Source organism: Triturus cristatus, chromosome 2_1 (genome assembly GCF_964204655.1).
Source record: "Triturus cristatus chromosome 2_1, aTriCri1.1, whole genome shotgun sequence".
Classification (NCBI taxonomy): domain Eukaryota; kingdom Metazoa; phylum Chordata; class Amphibia; order Caudata; family Salamandridae; genus Triturus; species Triturus cristatus.
Window position 1 is genome coordinate 476,437,573 of NC_140581.1, and position 21,721 is coordinate 476,459,293.

The 21,721-nt window shown below is 43.8% G+C and overlaps 1 protein-coding gene across 3 annotated transcripts in view; it reads left to right on the forward strand.

The window, feature by feature from the left end:
• The window catches only part of GFM2 (GTP dependent ribosome recycling factor mitochondrial 2), a 345,387-nt gene that overhangs the window by 88,624 nt on the left and 235,042 nt on the right, over window positions 1-21,721 (forward strand). For all 3 annotated transcript variants that reach the window (XM_085632317.1, XM_085632319.1, XM_085632318.1), the window contains 5 exons: window positions 10,389-10,514; window positions 12,018-12,106; window positions 12,986-13,074; window positions 13,769-13,829; window positions 15,667-15,852. In XM_085632317.1, the coding sequence (XP_085488443.1) occupies window positions 10,389-10,514; window positions 12,018-12,106; window positions 12,986-13,074; window positions 13,769-13,829; window positions 15,667-15,852 (551 nt within the window). The remainder of the gene's footprint in view (window positions 1-10,388; window positions 10,515-12,017; window positions 12,107-12,985; window positions 13,075-13,768; window positions 13,830-15,666; window positions 15,853-21,721) is intronic.

The window sequence follows — 21,721 nt, forward strand, 5'->3', positions numbered from 1 at the left end:
AATCCACTGACATTCTGTTTGTTGCCCAGGCTTTTTATGAACACCTGTAGGGAATAGATTGCCTACCCTTTTTGAGGCTGTGTAAAGAGTTAGATCTGGGAGTTGGCAAGTCGGACGTTGATGAATGTAGACCGTATCCTAAAAAATGACTAAAAATAAACTCTCGAGGTGGATAAGCCTCCAACTATAGGACAACAGTCATTTTTATACAAGCAATAGAATTTAATGAGGTCTTATTTGACGTTTAATTATATCCTTCGATCCAATATCTATTATATATTGCGCTAGCAACTTTTTTCCAGCTGGTCTGGAATCATAGAACAAGATATTTGTCGGGCATCAAGACACTTAGATAGGGATGATGGTACTTAGGATAAAAGAGTCATTAAGTTGCACTCTTAGAATACCCACAAAAAGGGTGTCACAATGTGGGAGGGGGCATGAAGCCTGAACGTTTTCTCCCACCCACTTAATAGTTATTGCACATGCATATCATTTTTAAAACTTGTTTTTAACTTCTATTAATCGATCAAATTTGAGTCTCGAGCTAGAGAGGGTATGTTAATCTAGGAACGCATCTCAATTTTGAGTTCTATGGTGCTTTCTTATTCGTTCTCATTGATTAATTGTAAGTTTTCCGCTTTTTATTCTGTTCATAATGCTGAGTGATGCTTATAGAATTATTAATTGGTACTATATGTATTGATTTTAGTTAATCAAACAAAAAAAGTATTACCTTTTTAAAGGAAAGAAATTACCGTTCCCTATCCAAATATCCATACAAAAGTTGGCACTTTCCATGGCAGCAGGTTTCATTCCAGAAAATTAATTCCACAGAAGGTCTAAAAGTAATGAAAACCATACGTACATGCCTCATCTATATTTAATAGACACAAAACAATGAATTCCTATGACATTTTCTCCAGTGTACCAAACCAATTGGAACAGTAACTTTCATTGTATCAGTTAGCACCATTCAAAAAACACCAAAGTACAAATAAAATCAATCAGCATGACATATTTTTATTCCAAGCTAAAAACAAGCATTTGCAATGCAATATGTCTTGCATTGGTGAAAGTTAGAGCTATTGGCGTTGTAAATAGTAATGGTATTCCTTTTACACTAGCTTCGGAGGCCCCCATAAGTATTACTGAAGCATGTTTCACACCACACGTGAAAAAACAGGTCATTTGACTAATGAAGACTGTCAACAGTTTGAAAGCCTGTGTTTAAATTTTGCCAGCTACAAAACAGGCTTCTCGTTGTGTTGCTGGACGATGGAAACTGAATACATATGTTGCCTTTGCTTTGGGTTGCGATTAGGTACACACATAAAGGGGAGGATGAAAATGGACCTTCGCAGATGTCAGCTGGGCTGGCTGCTTGGAAGCAGTGCTCTGCACGGTGCCCCCTAGCCTTGTATGCCGCCTGCTCTGAACACCCCAGAGTTGAGCTGTAATGTGGTACGGCACTGCCCCGCTGTGGGCTCGGCTGTATGCCTATTTTGTTCGCGATGCACCATTAAGTATGGAGCTAAGGGGACGGCAGAGACGCGGTATGTTATAACAGTCCGCTGCTGCCCTCAGCGTAGGTGCCTGCTGGGGGAAAAAGGGAGTGATTAACATAACAAACACAGTTTTGGTTTGAAAGGGGCCAAGCTATGCATTGAAGCCCTGTGCAGAGTCTCGCAGTCAGAGTGCTTGGTGAACCTAGTATCACCCGGAATGCCAGCGATCGTCTTCCTCCGTCGAGGATACTTTTGGGTAGATTGTATACTATCAATGCTTGAACCTGTAAGGTTTCCATCACCTGTGTGACAGCGCTGCTATCCAACCCTATGAAGTCTGGTTAGCTGTATTCTACCTAAGACCGCAGAATGTGCCTTACTGTATTTTTCAACCCTACCCATTCCTGTAGGCGCTATGTTATCATATATGACGGAGTTTTGACTTGCTATCGGAACAAAGAAATATAAAATGTAGAAGTTTAAATAAATAACACGGTAGAAGTCAGACAGCTTGAAAGTGCAGTTTCTCAACTGATTACTTCATATTTTTTTTATATTGTTTTTTATTTGCATTTTCATCATAGAAACAGTAAAGAAAAAACAAACATTGCAGTGCTGTGCTATGATGTTTTGATTCAACACGTCCAGATTACACTTACACCCCTCTATTATGGGGTCCTCAAAGTGTCATTTACAATATGAAGCATCGGTAGACACAAATATACAATAGGGCATTTCGGCATCTCCACTCCGCAGCAATTTGATACAGTACAGTCTTGAGGTGGTCTCATTGGGGACACAGAGCATGATAGCAATATATTAAGCATCCACATTTCTAGAGCTGAGCCAAGTTACAAATGCTTCCATGATTACTTCATATTTAGCCTTTTAATTTTTTTAAGAGAAACCTTGGAGTGCAGTACAGTGTCTGAGTGCAGGGGTAGAATGCAGTGCAGGGGTGAAAGGCAGGAGTGCACTGCAGTGGATGGGTGGAGTGCAGTGGTGTCTGAGTGCAGGGGTGGAGTGCAGTACAGTGCTTGAGTACAGTGCAGGGTGGGGTGCAGTGCAGGGGTGGAGGGCAGGAGTGCACTGCAGTTGTGGGTTAGAGTGCAGTACACGGGTGGAGTTCAGAGCAAGGGTGGGGTGTGATGCCGAGGTGGAGTGCACTGCAGTAGAAGCGTGGAGTGCAGTTCAGTGATAGAGTGCAGTTCATGGTGTAAGTGCAGCATGGGGCGGGGACAGCACGGGGTGCTCTCGCGGTTTGTGGTGTTGCCTTTCGTTCCCATGGCCCTTCCAGAGTATGTGCTTTGTTTAATTTGTTTTAGGCATTTGGCAGCTCCTCTGTAGCTCTGGACGGTTCTGCCGCCCGGCTCCTGTGGGAACGTCACAGGGTTGATCGGGGAGCTTTATTAATTGGTTTCGAATGAGCAGTTAATTCTGGACATCTGCCACCTGCTGTTGCCTGGTTGCGAGAGATGCCAGCTCCGAGAGGCGGCAGGCAGGGGAAGCAACACTGTAAAGCCTGAGACATTGGTAACGGCCCCGTGGCTGCTCAGTCACAAGAGGCGTGGGCCTGGAGTAATTCCTGTGTTATTAATTGGAACAAGAAACAGTGGTGAACTTGCACTTACATGCCTTCCTTACAGCAAGAGGTGGACACCCGGAGCGATAGAGGAAGGTAGTCGGGCAGAGCAGCAGTGCGAGACGAGAAATGAAGCGTTGCTGCCAGCCATTGTGAATCTGAAAGCACACATGTAGCCGTGCGCTAGCAAAAGAGATGCCATGCGCGTGAACAGCTCTTGTCCGGGCAGGCACGTGGAGCAGGAAACAGGGAGGGAACAAAACATGCCTCCCTCCTAATAAAAAGCATTCATGTGGGAGCCGCACCAATTAGAAGCATGGGTGGAGCTTCCACCACCGCTTCGGAAGCTAAATCGACAACAATAGATCTCGGAAAGCGAGCAACGCATGCGCATCGTCGCTAGGCGAGACCTAATGAACAAAAAGTTGTGTACTCCTCCGCTATTTTGTCCGATCTCTGTGTCTCATATACAAACAAAATAGTGGTACAAGATTGATACATGGGAGGGGTATAGTAGCACTGTTGAAAGCCTTATGATCACTGTGTTCTATACCCGCCCATTTTGTTTCCACACAATATGCACTGTGATCGCCGTAGTTACAGCATTACATAATGATGATAAAACTTCCTGACTGCGCTTCTTGAAAGTTACCCGTCATCCTATAATTCCCAAAACTTTCCTCCTTGTAGCATATTCTCCCTATCTCAAACACCCCAGGAGTACTAGTGCTTTGGAACATTGAATATCTATGTTAAAGCTCATGCTATATTCCGCTTGTACTACCAGGTCCTTAAAGTGGTATGATCTCTGTGGTGTCAATCACTCTCCTTTTCGTACAAAACATTTGATGGTACGTGTAAAAAAACATAGCTACCATCTTTGATTGAAATCGTCTCCTTAAACCTCCTCCTATTTGCATATTTGGAAAGGTTTGCATCTAGCTGAAAAAGGGCTTGCAACGTAGTAAACATCCCTTTTGTGGTTATACATTGCAAGGTTTATGACTGGAAACTGTTTTAGGACTGATGTGCAATCTGTTGGGTTTACTTAAAGGTTAGTGTCACATGTCCACATTGTCTGCTTCTGTTAGGGATTAATACTTACATTGCCGTAACCTAGTAATATCTTTTGTGGAACATTGAAAGTAATAGCACATCTATAGGGGATTGTATATTTATAGTGATTCATAGTGATTTTAAATGTATACTGGAAAGGCAGTAAAACCATATCACTGAAAGTGAGTTCTTCTAGTGTACTATTCAAGTTGCTGGTCAGTCATTTTGTTGCGCACCTCCGCTTCATAGTGAGATCTTTTTAGGTCTCGGGACCATCCGGTCGGCAGACCGGAAGTCCGGAGATTTAATGTCTTTGAGAAGAGGGGCTTGCACCCGCCCCTCTTCTCTCCTGTTCTCCATTGGCTGGCCTCTTAAATGCTGGCCAGCCACTGGAGAAGAGGTCCAGTCACTCCGATTATGACCCGTCCTTTTCGGATCGGGGGGCGTGTTTTTTGCGAAAAGTCTCAGGGAGGAGACAACAGCAAAACACGCCCCCCGATCCGAAAAGGACGCTGCCTTTCTCCGGTGGTGTGCTTTTGCTGTCCTGTTTGGCACTGACTGGCACCGGTGAATTCAATCAGGACGGGAGGCTCAGAAGACGCTTCTCAAGCTTGCCAGCGAAACAAACAGCAGCCAATAAAACTTTGAAAACGGCATTCACTTGTGAATTAACTCCCCATGTACATTACGGATTACTTTAAGAAATGGCATGTCAGCACTTCCGGGTCACGTGACAACCAATCCAATGGCTGCATATGTTTTTGGGAAATTGTCTAGGACTCGTAGCGTGTAAAATACCGTAGGATTGGAGCATTGGCATCACCTCAGCCAATTACCTTGTGCTATACAGAATTCCGACGTGCACGTGCCTCTATGGCAGAGGTCTTCAAACTTTTGGATGCCGAGACCCCCCTGTCAACATTTTGAGGCGTAAGGACCCCCCCTGACAAAAATGTCTAAACCTGTTGACTAAATTGCGTGGGATGAAAATGTAAATGAGGTTATGTGATGCCGCGTATTTTGGGATAGCATTGCTTCATTATTTTGATATTTGTTACACACAGTAACGCTGAGGAAAGATTTCACCCAATCAGTACCCATTTATAACCAAAATACAGCAATTATCATCAGAAAGATTTCAAGTCCACCTTTGTGAAGGGCCTTCCACTCTGCAGCAATACGTGCTGCCACATCAGAAGCTCACCTGGCCCTGACCGGAAGAAGCAGGGGTCCCTTAAAACCCTGGCGGTTTTGTGTAGAGTTAAGCCGTTTACCCATGCAGCTTTCCTCTCACCCCCTCCCTTCCATCCCTCTCTCCTCTCCTAACCCCGGAACCCTCTCTCACTTTGCAGGTCATTTTCTTTCACCCCTTTTTACAACTTCTGAACTCTCCCCATTCAACCTCTCACTTCACCTTTAATCACCTCTTGCCATTCTGTCCTTTCACTGCCCTCATCTCTAACAGTCTCTCACATTTATCTCATGGCCTCTCTGGCCCTGTCACCTCCCGTGCCCCTCAGCACTTCTCATTCACCTCGTCTCTTCATTCAAATTTTTGTCTATTTGTATCTTACACCTCTCCAGTCCCCCCATTCCTCTTTCACATCTCCCCTTTGTTCTAACAGAAGCCCTCACCTTTGGATCACACTCACTTCTTGCGTGTCCACACTTCTCTTCGGCAATTCACATTTCTCCTCATCCCTGACCTCATTTTGGGTGCGGATGCAAGTTCAGAATGGGATGAATGAATGTATGATTACTGATGGGCTTGTTTGAGTGAGTTGCATATTGAGTAGTGAGGGGGACAGGTGAGTGAAGTGTCACATGAGTGCAGGATGAGTAGTGTACTCGTGTGACTGCAGGTTGAGGTATAGTGTGAGCAGGACAAGTGCATTTTGAGTGCAGAGTGATCACTGTGAGTGCAAGGTGAGCGGGTGAATGGTGCAAGTGCATGGTGATCAGTGTGAGTGCATTGTGATCACTGTGAGTGCAAGGTGAGCGTGACAATAAAGGGCGAGAATGAGGAATGAGTTGTCTGAATGCAGGGTGCATTCCCAGACCCATGAAGTAACTCAGCATGTTATTGACGGGGGCGTAGACTTTAAGATCTAAGTTAAACTATTGCGGCATTAATCGGGGATCGAGGGTGAAGGGAATAAATAATGTGCTGATCCTGCAACAAACTTCCAGTCCTATGGTTAGGGTTACCAGCAGATTATTTTGATGGCCCAGTCGGTGCAAAAAAAAGCAGTCACCTAAAGCGGTATTTTCAGCGCTTATCTGTGCATACTTCCCAGGGCCGGCTTTAGTGCTGGTGGTGCCCTGTGCGACAATGTTTGTTGGTGCCCCGCCAATGACCACCTCCACCGCGGATTCTCTCACTAGCACCCTTTAACAGTGACCAAGTCTCCATAACCACACCCTCTCAGATGCATTGAATTAGTTATATAGCGCCACTCATACCAGTGTAGGGAGTCCAAGCACTTTGCATCACACACACATTACACAGAGACAATCAATCATAAGTGTGTAAATCAGTGTATAGGAAATGTTACATAAGCCAAAGGACTAAAAGTATAGGAGTCACATGTCATCCATACTGGTAGGCAGTATAGTTCAAGAGTGCTTGGTGTGGAGAAGCACAAACTCAGAGTCGAAAAAGAAATAGCATAGTTGGGAGTTTCCTTTAAAAATAAGAATTGATTTCTAGCCAAATTAACCCTTTTTGCAACATTAATCAATGTTCTAATAATGTATACTTTGCAGTGGGTATGCAGTTCTGGGATGAAAGTTAATAGCTCACTATTCTATATTAGGACTTTAAGTTATAAATTGCAATTAACAAAAGGATGTCTCTTTTGAAAGCAGTAACCTGCTGATCTCTTCACATCCTACACACTCTGTAATCTACTTGGTTGGTACACGTTCTTTGCAGCAGGCATATTAACCCTCTGCACTAACTTCACCTAAGTCAAAACCTCAACTATACAAAATTCTGATCTCTCTCCAGGAAGATAATTAATCACACAAGTTATCTTGACATTTATGTGAGGCCTGGTAATTGCCGGGGAAAGAAACGCTGCAGCAGGTGCTTCAAAAGCACAATAAACTTTCACACACGGCGCCCCCAGGAAGCCAACTTTGTATTCCTTTCCATGAAATGCATTCTCACACTACGGCAGTGAATGTAAAATCCAAATGTAAGGAATAGGCACAGTGGGGACCCAGGGGGTACTGGAACCAGCAAAAAAACCTAAGCCTCTGTAAGCAGTTTACAAAGGCATGTTAAAATGCAAATGGTCTTTAAAGACCTGTGAAAAAACACTGGGGTGCCGGAGATCGGAATCCAGACACTGCCCAGCTGAGCCCCCAGCAGCTCAAGTTTCACTGCAGCAGCCCTGGCTGAGACACAGGGCCTGGGCAGAAGTGTGACTGGGAAGGCGCGACCCCCTTTGCATCACTCCACGGCCCCCCTGGGGGTCGCGCCCCACAGTTTGAAGACCCCTGCTCTATGGTGTTTAAACATCACCCTAAGCTCTTCTCTGTCAGTCGGGGTTTCTTGCGGTTTGCTGGAGGCTGGTCTCGGCTGTTTAGTGACATGCGGTGAGTCAGTCGTAGACCTGATCGTGAACTTCAGTCTAGCGGCGATAGCCGTTCTTGTTTTTAACATGCCCTTCTGGTGCCATCCGCAATTCCGGGCAGTTGACTGGGAGTGGGTAGGAAAGAGGGAAGGGCGGCGCAGCTTCATTGTGGGTTTTTGGAATAGTTCGAGACAGTCATGGTCGACTGTCTAATAACTAAGTACCGATATTGTGACTGACACCTACCATGGTTTTGCACTGTTTATCTGTGAAAAAAGTTAGTGGGCTGGTCATGCCATACAGAGAACCTATGCAGCTGGAGGGGCTTCAGTGGCGCTGATGTGCCAGAGTTTGTCTTCCCATTTAAATGGCACCGACATTTTTAGACTGTAATCAGAGCCTCCTTCAGCCTCTCGGTCTCCGCGCTGTGGTGGGGTGTCGGACTGATCCAAGTCTTGGTTGGCTATGGGGTCCTAAAAGGAGCTGACGATCTACGCAATGCCATGGTGCCTGGGTTCGCCGCCTTCACTTTGGGCTTTTTTATCATTGGAGTCGTCGGAGTGTTTTATGACGATGTTCCGATTGCTTTGATGGCGTTTGCCATTTCCTATGCCAGCATGCATGGGATTGCCATGTACTGTGACAGCACCTTCGGCTCCTCCGCCGTCGCTTGTAACATACATGCCAACACTCCCGATTCAGGCGGGAGACTACCGATTTGAAGGCTAGTCTCCCGCCTCCCGATTCCTGGAAGCAAAAACCCGATTCCTCGGGGTTTCAGCTGACAGGGCTTGTGTATTGTGTAACGTGCTAATTCTTCCAGCAATAGTCAGAGTGGCGATGCAGGGGCTCTAGAAGGGGTGAAAAACCAACAAAGCCCCATTAACAACCGAATGGTCTTTTAAACACCTGTGAAGTACTGGGGGGGGAGGTGGCTGTGTGTGTGCCCGGAGGCTGATGGGGGAGGGGGGGGGGGTGTATGCACTGACCGCAACCTGCCAGGCCAGTGCACAACTCTTGCATCCCCTCTTTCTCTGCCTGCCATTGCACTCCATGCTTCTGAAAGGTGCTAAAAAAGACGCGTGAATTTGCTTTCAACTGTCCGATCCTGCAGGAGCACACTTCCAAAGTCCATACATGACAGAAACCCGATTGAAGGCCCCATTCTCCCGAATTTTTTTTTTTTTTGTTAAATCTCCCACTTTGCTCTTCTGAAATGTTGGCATGTATGCTTGTAACTACCTAATTGTCACCATTGTCAGCCTGTACCTGGTGGGAGCAAGGTCTCTTCATTTCTTAAGCCGGAAGAGAATCGCCCTCCCTGGTGCGGAATTGCCGAACGCTAAAGCTAAGATGGCTTCCCTCCTCATAGACTCCAGCAGAAATGACGTGGTGGTGATCGGACTGATCGTGAACTGCGCCTCGGCTAGCGTCTTTGGCTGCAAGATCCTTGGCCTAACCACCAGTTTCTGTGTGGGGCAGGTGCCCTGGCTCTGGATGGCTGGATTCTTTCAGGTTGGGGTTTGCATCTTGTCATACCGCTCCTTCGACTCCCTGACTGCTACCCTATTCGGTTTCACCTCCATCCTGAAGTTTGCAGAGGGTTATTCTCTCCTGTACCAAGTCTGGCAGCCAGCTGAGCCCCTGTTCCCTGTCCCATTATATACCGCTCCTTCGACTCCCTGACTGCTACCCTATTCGGTTTCACCTCCATCCTGAAGTTTGCAGAGGGTTATTCTCTCCTGTACCAAGTCTGGCAGCCAGCTGAGCCCCTGTTCCCTGTCCCATTATTTGCGGTTTTTGCTCTCCTGTTTTTGGTCTTAGCGTTTTTCATGGCAGCAAAGAGCCTGGTGGAAGGCTTATACGTACTGATGTTTGTGGCCTATTGCATCTCAGTGGCCTGTCATCCCAGTGGTTTCTTCCACAGTGGATACCAAGGGGTGAACGTGGCTCTTTATGTGGCCTCGGCTCTTATCGCATTGGCTAAACTTTACAACATGAAAGCGACCACCAAACATGGTCGAAACAAATGCATCCTTACAAAAAACATGAATCGTTTTTTTAACCACATTTTATTGATTGTTAATAAAACAAGCATTTACAATGCAACGGTCTCGGCATTGTTAAAGTTAGAGCTATTGGCATTGCTCATGACAATGCCGTTTCTTTAAATGTTTTAAAAACAAAAACATAAACAAAAATAATGTCATGAGCAATGTTAATAGCTCTAACTTTACCAATGCCGAGACCGTTGCATTGTAAATGCTTGTTTGGACTTACATCTGGATGCAAATGCTTTTATTATCAAACATCCAGTGCATGGTCATACGATGAACGCTTCATCATACAGCTGTCCGAGCAAGAGTTCATCCATTGCAGCTGGAATGGACTATGCTCACAAACCTGTATCATGTCTGGTGCTTATTCTGCACTAGGGATATTTCTGACTTTCTCTGTGGTCTCAAAGTAGGTCCAATTCATTGTAGGAAGATGTAGAATGCTCTCTTTCTGAGCCTAAGTGCATCCTATCTTGGAAGGTGGTAAAAATATGCTTTTATCTGTGGCTCTTATGTTCACCTCCCTAGAATTGTTGCTAATAGGCTTAATATAATAATATGTTATTTTCTCTGATGGAAATGTAATATGTTCTGTTGTATGCAGATGTTGATGATGGGGACACGGTGACTGATTTTATGACACAGGAGCGAGAGCGTGGTATTACTATACAGTCGGCTGCTGTTACCTTTGATTGGAATGGTTACAGAATAAATCTAATTGACACGCCAGGTAAGTGCCAAACATCACCATCTTCACCTTCTGATGTTCAACAAATTTTCTAAAAGAATGTCTTTACTTTAAGATGTCCAAGGGATACCTGGTATAATGTGACAGGGCGTAGAATGGTCAACGAGGGTATGATAGTAAATTGGCACACAAAGTGATATTTGAAGATCATGGAAAGGTGAGCAGTGATATAGGGCCTCATGTAGGTGGGCTTGCATTTACCACTTCATAAATACCGAATCATACCGATTCGGTATTTATGAAGTGGTAAATGCAATGTAGGTAATGAGTCGGTAAATATTACCGATTCGGAAAAATTCGGTAATTACCGAATCGGTATTTACCGATTCGGTAATGAGGCATACCTTCCCATTGATGGGAAGGTATGCCTCATTACCGAATCGGTAAATACCGATTCGGTAATGGGGGAGCACATGCAAGGGTGGCAGGGTGTCACATTGACACCCTGTTGCACCCCTGATTCGGCCATGTGTGCACATGTGGCACACATACATGCCCTAAGGGCATGTATGTCTGCCACATTGCACACTTCTAAGCGCTATAAAATGCGTTTACACATCCATTCATTATTTACCACCAACTATTAGTTGGTGGTAAATACCGACTCCAAACAACACCCACACACTCCCCCTACATCTCATTTCTGTATTCGGAATTTACCGAATCGGTAAAATTACCGATTCGGTAATTTTACCGATTCGGTAAATTACCGAATACAGAAATGAGCCCCCTACATGTCACAAGCCTAAATACCGGTCGGTAACGGTATAATTACCGAAAATCGGCCGTTACCGACCAGTATTCGGCTACGTACATGAGGCCCATAGTCTTGAAACAATATATACCAAGAATTCTGAAGTTGCTAATCTATTTCCTATAAAAGTGCTTTGCCAGTTCTGATTTCTTGTCAGCTTATCTTTGCTTGTTCGTGTATTTAATGAAATGCTCTTGATCGTAGATTGTGACGCTACCATACTCTCTTGTAAGTTTCACAAAACCATATGCTTTCAACTTTAAATTGCTCAACACTTTAGGCATCGTATTTGTCAGTACATGGATATTTTTGTGGCCAGTTTTCATAAGGAACACCTTTTCGTTCAATTCACATTCTTATAGGCATGACTATTTGCAGGTAGTTTGAGAAACTTGTGATAAATCATAGCATTTAAACTTTTCCTTTTTCCAAATTATAGAAAACATTTTCAAACTAAATGAGAATTATAAGTATAGTACCTGCCATTGCTTAGAATGTATCACTTTACCAAACCCATAATAGTCAGTATAAAAAGCTTTGATCACACCAAGATCCATAGTGAAGGTAATAACCCTGTACGTTCCACACACCAAGTATCCCAGTTTTCAGCACTTCTCGCTATCCTCTTGCCCTTCAGTTAGATTACCGATCACATTGCATTTTTAATGTTCATCACATCTTCTGAAATCTAGTTGTAATACTGCATGAAATTACTGTAAATTTCTACTTAGGTCATGTGGACTTCACAGTGGAGGTGGAACGTTCCCTGAGAATTCTTGATGGCGCGGTAGCTGTGTTTGATGCTTCAGCAGGTGTAGAGGTAAGGAGCCATAACCAAAGAGATGTGATGTGTCTTATAGCTTTATTTATTGTTTCTTAGTTGTATGCTTTTTGCTATTTATTTGTATAGTTTATTTGATTAGCGGTTGAGAGAATTTCCATGGAGGTCTCTCTCATTGCTCTAATGATTAAAAGTATTCGCTGTGAGAGCTTTCATAACTCCAGACACTCTGATATAAAGAATCTAAAACCATTTCAGTTTTAGCTAACTTTTCAGAATGTAATATTACATAAGAATACATTTTCAACTGAAGAAAACAAATGCTCTGTCTCTCTGGTACCATTTGATTTAAGTCAGTGGAACTAAGAATGATGCCTATGCATTTGAATTTTAGATACATATTAGTAATATATTCGTCTGAAGGTTTATCAGGACAGAAAGAAGCAATATCATTTTTATATGGGGTTGGAGTTTAAGTGAGTGTGTATCCAATAAAGGTCAGGCTTGGTATCCAGGCTCTATGGATGACTTTAAAAAAAGAAGGGATAAAGTAAGGTACTCTTCTTAGATTTTATCCAACGTTGGGAATGTCTTCCTCTTGAAAGTATATTTCGTTTCTAAATTAGTGCCATCAAAACAGAGTGGGTGTAGCTGGCTGTCTATTATTTTAAATAGATGTATTGATTTTGCTACCAGTTATCTGGACTCATCTGTATAGCTAGTGAGTGGTGCTATGAATGTCACCAGTTACTTCTCCATTCATCCACAGCATTGAAACCAAGAGGAACAGTAAAGCAGACCTTGTGAAAAAAGCAGACCGATATTTGTATAGCTTTCGTACAGCTACAGACCATTTCTCTTAGTGTTAACTCTTTGTAAGTGCAACAAATGTTAGATCCTGTTTTATTATTTTTTCAGGCACAAACTCTGACAGTATGGCGGCAAGCTGATAAGCACTACCTACCACGGATCTGTTTCTTGAACAAGATGGACAAAGCTGGTGCAAGGTATAGATTTTCTGAGCAATTTCGTAAGGATTTCTGTGTATGCTCGCATATGGATATGGGTGTTTTCCTTAAATACACAAACTCATTGTTTTGAGAGCTGGACTACAGCTATGTATAAATGTTTGGAATTTTAACCATCTTCAGATCTGTTTGCCAGCTGCTATTTGGAACATTGCTCATGTTGTGTTCATAATTGTTTGTACTTTTTGTTTCTTCCTTGTTTTCCATTTCTGTATGTTTTAACAACGTAACTATTGTTTTTAGTGCCATTTATAAGAAATTGCAACCTATTTAATGTGCATTGTGTTAATACATTTTAACAAATTATGTACTGTATGTCCCCTCCCCTAATTTGATTTAAATTATTACTCCTTGCTGCCTCAATTCACATATCAATTTTCCAGAAAATCCCCAGCTACTATACTTCAGGGAACCTCAGCCTCCTTATAAATAGCCTGTTGTAGACATTGGTTGGTATTCAGTCATTCCAAGATCAGAGAGAGAAGTTCAGGCAGGAAGTTTTTCTATGTTATCTATGTTCTAGATTCACGTTTTCTGGAAAGGGAGACAGTGTCTCATGAGATATATGCGAGATCCATATTTGATAGAGCCAAATATAAATATAGATACAGGGATCTCATTGAGTTGTGCATCTGCTTTATTACTTAATATGTGACTTTTATCTCCTCTCTAGTTTTTCCTACTCTGTTGAAAGCATCAAGCAAAAATTGAAGGTTAAGCCTTTACTTTTGCAGGTAATGTTAAACATATGTCAAGCATTTCAGTAGGTCTTAACTTATTTGACTGCATTTTAGTTTGGTATGTTTTTTGCTTTCGGGGCCGCACACATTATTATAAGTATTTGCTCATATTCCCAGTTGCTTCATAATGCTTAAAATAAAAGGAATGGTAGGTAATCCAGTCAAAAGTGTGGTAAAGAAAAGGTAGGTTCCAGACAAAAGTGTGGTTTTGGGTTTAAAAAAAATAAAATAAAACTGAAAACAGATAAAACATAATCTTGAAAGCATGATGTCTTTCTTAGAATAACAAACCGTGGAGCAGGACAGCCCTTTTATTCCATCAGGAGATCCCCTCTGAGCTGGAACCTTTGGACGCCTGTTTAGAAAGCCTGGGACCAATCCTAGTGCATCTGTCACTTTCCTCTGTTCCCACACCTCAATTGCAATAGGCATGGGAAGGCTTCAAAAGAGAGAGAGAAACGGAGACAGGGAAGGGGAAGATAGAGAGAAAGTGATCAGAGCGAAGGAGAGTGAATGGATGGATGGAAACAGATGGACAGCGCAAGGAGACAAAGAGAGTGGAGCTTGTTTGAGCATTGTTGCCAGGGCTGCTTTTGGTTCCCCAGTCCGGACCTAGAATGGAGACCGCAATCTGGCCACTAGCACACAAAACCAGTGATTTTAATCTAAATTATATTTTACACTTGAACCATTTTAACTTCCTCTTGCTGCTTTAAAATATTAAACTGTCTAAATTGTAGATGTTGAAACAACTCAAAGGAGCCTTGCACCAAAAAGACAGTAACACTAGGCTCAGGTTATTTTACATATTGCCGAAGACAACTTCTGACATTCACCCACATAAGCAACAATGTATAGCAGAATGATGCTGTTTGAAAATCAAGTTGAAGGGTACCAGTGTATTGTCTATACCAGGGGGGTCGCTAAACTTTTCTGTAGTGAGAGCTACTTCTGATCAGTGAAAATCATCGTGAGCTACTGATGGCTAAGCAACTCGCGTATTGTTACTGGACACCCTCACGCTTGCTCTATTGTCTTTAAGCCTAATGTCCATAGAAGCAGATACTATGGTTTGAACAAAACACTTTGGTTAGGGGCACTATAACAGGACTGCCATGTGTGTCAGTGAGAGTGCGGTCTTTGAGGATGTATGAACATGTGTGCTAATGACTGGGATAAATGTGTATAGGTCGTATGTACTTGTGACCCTGGAATACCTTTCATCATATTTTGCAGACTTACATGTATAATACAAACATGTACCGATTTTTTTAATGGGAAAAATTTAAAGTGCATAAACGTTCTGTAAAACATTTCATGATATGGAACATTTTTCTGCACTTTAAATTTCTCCCACTTAAAATAATGGCGGTATTTTTCAGTTATAAATATGGCACCATGTCTACCAGCCGCTGGGAGAAAGATGCCTGCTGTGTGTAAAGGCAACACTTTGAAATGGGAGAAAATTAAACTGAAGTGTTAACTTTGTTTATACGGATACCATAAAACCCATCATTTAAATTTAATTTAAATTTAATTCCGCTTCCAAGTGTCACATTTACAAACACAAGGCCTCTTGCTCCTAGTTGCCTGTATTGGCACAACTTTGAGACCGGAAGTAGAAGAGAAATAAGGTGGAATATAGGCAAGCATTCTCTGTATTGATCCCCCCCCCCCTTGGTGGTAATTGTCTCTCTTTATATTAGAAGTGTTTCACTATTTTAGGCCGTTTGTGTAGTTCACAGAAATGTATCCTGTAAAATCATGAAATTTGATTATAAAGGACACATATGATACCAGAATAATAGTTAATATTTTATTGCATTTACAGCTGCCAATTGGAGTAGCCAAATCCTTTAATGGGCTGGTTGATCTTGTGACCAGAGAGAAAATAGTTTGGATGTCTACGCCTGGTTTGGATGATGGGCGAACATTTGCAAGAATCCCTCTGACAGACACAGATCCTCCAGAATTACTTCAGGAAGCCAAAGATGCAAGGATTGCCTTAATAGAACAAGTAAAGTTTTAAAGTAAATATGTACGACCTTTTTTTGCAAGTCTTGTATTTATATGGGTTATTTAATAGCTTTCCTAGATAATTTAGTAGTGTACAGGGCCTATTTCAGGTTAGCAGAAGCTGCACTTTCTTAAGTACCTTAACATCCCTAAAATTGGGTTTTGGTTTTGGCAAACTAGTTGCACAAAATGAGAATGTCCTTTTTTTTAAAATGCATAGAGAAGAGTGCTAAAGACTGCAGGGTGTACTGGTGATTTCTTATACTTAACAGGTAAAATGTATTTCTGATGGATACCTTGTCCTGCCGATTCCATGCCTTATGAATACCCCTCAAAGCTCCAGACTGGTCTGGAGACTTTTTATTCAGCAAATGCTGTCCAGGGCTGCCAGGTAGCGTCAAGCTGCTTTAGCCGCAACTTGGCCCACTGAATGTGATGACACCAGAGTATACTAGGCACCTATTGGCAAGCTGGCTGAAGTTCCTGTTTTTCTGAGCATTTTCGTTTAAAAACAAATCTTTTTTTTAAAACATTTGCTCAATTCACCATTAAAATTGAAGCAGGAATCGGATGTAAATTGGCAACATCAAAACAGGGTTCACATTATTACGTGTATAGGATGGGGTTCACGGTTGTAGATCTAGATTGAACAGGCCGTGGTTCCCATACACTTCCTCCGCTCCCCCAACCCTGCCCAGTTATTTTCTATATTTTCCCCATGGGTTTGAGATCTTTTCCCATTTTTGGGTCAGCCTCTGCTACTGTAGCCGACTCTCTCTGTCTGGTGACACCAATCTAGGTCTTGTTTCCAGTTTCCATACCCTTCCTATGCTTTTTTTCACCACCCGAAGCTAACATGAGCCAGATTTTGGTATGTGTGGGCCACTTGACCTCTCCCGTGATTTCAGCAAATGCCAGCAGGCATCCATCTACATTGGCAGGCCCGTCACCCCAGACATGGCCTCGCCACTCCTGCCCAGTATCGCTGAATTTTAGGACATGCCCAAATAATATGAAAGAAAGTGCCCACCTCCCCACACCCCCTGGCATATTGGTCCGTGTCACATCAACCAAGTCTATGTTGGAGCATGCTGGGGGCATATGACCTGTTTAGGACTCGGAGTTGGATCAGTCTAAACTGCACTCTTAAGACGATTTCCCTGGGGCTCTGTATGGCTTCCAACCAATCATCTTCTTCAAGTAACCCCAGGTCTGTTTGCCATGCCTCCCTCCGTGGGCCCAAGGGGTCTGGAAGATTGTTTATTAATTTTTGATATGTGAGGGAAACCGCAATATCAATCATGAGGTCGAGTAGCAGCTGGTCCTCCAGTGGAGAGTAGTCAGGTAGCGACTCCCCCTCTGGCACATGACAACGCAGGGCATGTCTCAATTGTAGATAGCGAAACCGCTCTCCGTCGACCATTTGAAATTCTGTCTGCAGCTCTTCAAAAGTAACCATGGTCCCGCTTCGCCATACATTCCCAAGTTTATCTATTCCAATAAGGCTCCATCTGTGAAAGCCCTGCAGGCACCCCACTTTGTCTAGCGTGTCACTGCCCCAAAGTGGGGTTTGTTATCAGTTTGGACTCCCATCTCAGTGACTTTGTATCTGCATGCCATGCTCGCACCACAGCCCGCGTGTGCACAGGGATAATTTTTTCTCTGCCCCTGCGGTACAGCGCTGCAGAATATCCTCCGATCCTCATTGCGCGCCGATCAACCCGATATGCCGGCTCGGAGTAGGGCGCGAAAACCTAGCCGTTTTTATTAATAAGCTGGGCCGCCAGGTAGTAGTTCCTAATGTCTGGGATCACCAATCCGCCTTCGTAAACCCCTTGCTGTAGTTTGTGCAGCGCTGTACGTGGTTTACCGCCCTTCCACAGTAAGGTGCACTGCTCTCCTTCGATTTCCTGGAAAAAGACATCAGGAATCCGATAAGGGGTGTTCTGGAGAGCATATAGCAGATTGGGGAGGGCCATCATTTTGAACGAGACTGCTCTGCCCATGAGGGAGATGGGTAACTGCCGCCAATGCGCCACGTTCCCATGCAGCCTCTCCAGTTGGGCGTGTATATTTTGGGCCAGAAAGTCCTCTTTAGATTTCGTGATCCAGATAACGAGGTATTTGAACTTATGCTGTATCAGGGCCGCGCAGTCAGCAGTGAACTGTGGGATTTCCCCAGCTAATTGGAAAATCACGATCTTTCCCAGTTTATCTGGTACCCCGAATAACTGCAGAAGAGTTGGAGTATGTGGATGAGTCTGTGGAACGTCTGCCTGGGTTTATATGCATACGTCGTCAGCATACAGGGAAATACGCTCTTCCTAGCCACCCCCGGTGCCATCACGAAGTTTATAGGGGAGAGAGGACACCCCTGTCGCGTGCCCGTATGCAGGACAAACAATCTGGAGATGTCTCATTCACCCGAACTGGGGGCATTGAGTCGCGATAGAGGAGGCAGACCCAATCACAAAACCTCGGTCCGAAACCTAGTCTGGACAGGACCGCTAGCAAGTATGGCCATTCAATACTATCAAATGCCATGCGAGCATCCAGTGACAGCGCCGCGGCAGGTTCAGTTGGCCGAGCAGCTGTGATGTGCATTACACCATAGAGGGGTCTGAAATTGTCTGGTGCTCCTCTGTGGCATAAATCCTGACTGATCAGGGTGGATTATTGTAGAGACGATGGGACCAAGCCGATTAACCAGCACCTTTGCCAAGACCTTGGTTTCAAAATTGAGTAGGAAGATGGGCCGGTAGGAGCTGCACAGCTCTGGAGGTTTGTCTTTCTTTGGAATGACCACAGCTGTGGCCAGTCTTGGATCCTCTGGCAAATACCCATCCTTCCGTGCAGTGTGGAACATATTTAACATCGGTTGTGCCACCCCAGTTGCCACACATTTAAATAGCTCCGTGGGAAGTGCGTTCGGGCCCGCCGCCTTTCCGGATTGTAGGTCCCGAATGGCCCCCCTCTATTCCTTTGTCAGGTCATGGTCAGTGATTTCCCTGTCCTCCGTCGAGAGGTTCAACAGAGAGATGTCTCTGAGCAATTCAGCACTCTCTTCTCCCGACCTATTAGACGCCGATTGGTATACTATTTTGTAATAGGTTGCAAAAGCCTCGGCTATATCTATCCCAGACCTGCATACAGTTCTGAAAGTCACTCGGATCTCTGCAACCCAGTTCCGCTCTCTATCTCTCTTTTCCAACCACACAATAAGCTTACTGGCCTTGTCTCCAAGATCGTATAGACGCCTTTGTGTGGTTGTTGCGTGTTGTTGCGACGCATCTTCCTCCAAGTCTCTGAGTTCCCTTTGTTTGCGATGCACCCTGTGTCTCAGGTTAGGGTAATTTGTCCCTCCTTGCACTATCATACGTTCTAGGGCGATCATTTTACATTCCAGTTTGCCATCTCGATAGCGCCTCTCTTATACTCTCCCCCCCATCACTGCCCGCGCATATCCCCTGACTGCCACTTTATACACTTCCCATAGTGTACAGTGTGAGCTAACCGTACCTGTGTTTTAATCAAAGTACTGCTGTGTTTGTTCCCTGGACTTATCTTGGAACTCCTTGTCCTTGAAGTACCAGGGAGATATCCGCAGTGGGAGGGTATAGCCTCGAGGAGGGCCCTGGAGTAGAACCTCGACTGGGGAGTGGTCTGATATGTCCCTCGCCTTGTGTTGTCCCCCCCACAGAAGTGTCCCACATGCATGCACTGTGTTAAGAGGTAATCTAGGTGAGACCCACTACCATGTGCCGCTGAAATATGTGTATATTGCCTTCTTGTTGGGTTGTGCAGTCTCCATAGGTCCTTGACTCCCATCGACTCCGCAAATGCCCTCGGGGGTTCCAGCCCACCAGCACCGGCAGACACCGTAGTCCTATCCAGGTCAGGGGACATTACAGCAATCATATCTCCTCAGTATAAGAACCCCAGGAGGCATGTCTAGTAATGTGCTGCTTAGCTTGGGAAGGGTCTCAGTATGCAGTTTTGATGGTATGTATGTGGAGCATAGGTTTAAATCCTGGACCTCCCATGTCCCCACTAGCGCCGTGAACCTGACCAATGGGTCCTGCCAAATGCGATTTGGTATGAGGGGTACGGAGTTTTTGGGCAAAATCGCTACACCTCTGGAGCATGACGTGAATCCCGCATGGGCCAGGAGGGTGTACCCAAGTCTATTGCGTGCCAAATAGTAATTACCTCACAGATGAGTCGGGGGATTGCCTGCGCAAATATTTTAGGACCATAGTCTGCTTAATTTTGTCCCCCAGACCATTGCCATTCCAGGTCAGGATGTTCAATACGGTTGGAGATTGTGACACCATGCCTGTGTCAAGGTAGCTTGTACCCAATCCTCCCTCCCCATCGCCCTCCCTTCACCCCCGCCTCCCTGCTGCTACCCAGCATGCTGTTCTTGTAATGGTGACTCAAAGAATAGATCAAGAAAAACACAAATCTGATATAATGTTAAACATCTTGTACATATCCCTTTAATGTAAACCCCCCTCCCTGCAGCCCTGCATTGTAGGCTTAAAACTACCCATATTCCAATAGAAAATGTTGGGATGATTATATCCTGGATGGGAATGGCGCTCACTAGATGCGGTAAGTATTTAATGGTATGAATCAGAATATGGTGCTCAGGGAAGAGGCAATCATCCAACACCTAACAATTTTGAGTCATGCCCCGGAACACATACATAACCATTGTAGCAAGTAAATAACTTGAATATCAGTATGGATACATGCAAACATGAGTAATTTTAATGCATTTCTTGTTGAGACTCCAGCCAACACGTGTTTCGTCGCTCGGGACAAGACACCCGCGACTTCCTCAGGGCTGGAAAACATATCAAAAACATAACGTAAGCTCACCTTATACGGTGCTTCAATAATAAATTACATCTCATGGTAATTATTGGTGATCCCAACTCATTTCCTCTACACCCATCATAAGTGCTCTATCAGTGTCAAACAGTACCAAACAGGGGACAGTAACCATTTAACATTTCTTAAAAATTATCTTGATATATGAATTGATGACGTCAATTAGCTAAAACCAACCAATGAGAAAAGTACCATATAGATAGTGAAAGGAAGGTCAATAAAATTGTGAGGAGTGCCAAATGGAAAGCGTGCAGCTAGTGATCTTTCACAAGTGACATAACCCGTGCAGGTTGTCTACTAAAATATCTACTGGGAAAACCCAGGCCTACCTTCCAAAAAGTGCATGAATCTATGCGCCTGAAATTAGTAGAATCCAAGAAAAGATTTTTTACTGTAACATTACAGACCGATAAGATCCACATCCATTATAAATCATATTCATGGGGTATAGACATACCTTCTGACTGGTTATAATTCCATCCAGCCTAATTGTGGCCGGGCAAAGCAAGAAATATCACAGAAAGTCCAAAATTATTTTGCATATATCTGCAGAGATATAATGGGATCCTAATTAGAAAACCTAAGGCAGGAGCTTCTGTTCACAAATACTATAACACAGTATGATGAATACGTTTAAAAGGACATAGGCTTGTGAGACAAGGATCAATTATCATCACACCCATGGTGTACAATATAAAAAGGATCAAAATTATAGTCTGCCACTATATAGATATAGTATCCGGTTGTAACGGTGAAATCATCACCATTACAGGAATCAGATGATACCAAAGTTTAATATCGTCTATTGTGCAAAGTACCATATATACAACGTGATCCAAAGTAAATAAAGTAAAAACCCCGTAAACCAACACCGTGCGCCAGACACACAAGCCATCGTTGTGGGATTTATAAAAAATTCATTATATCCGCTTACCAAGGTCACACAAGATGAAAAAGGAGGGTTTCTTTATTTG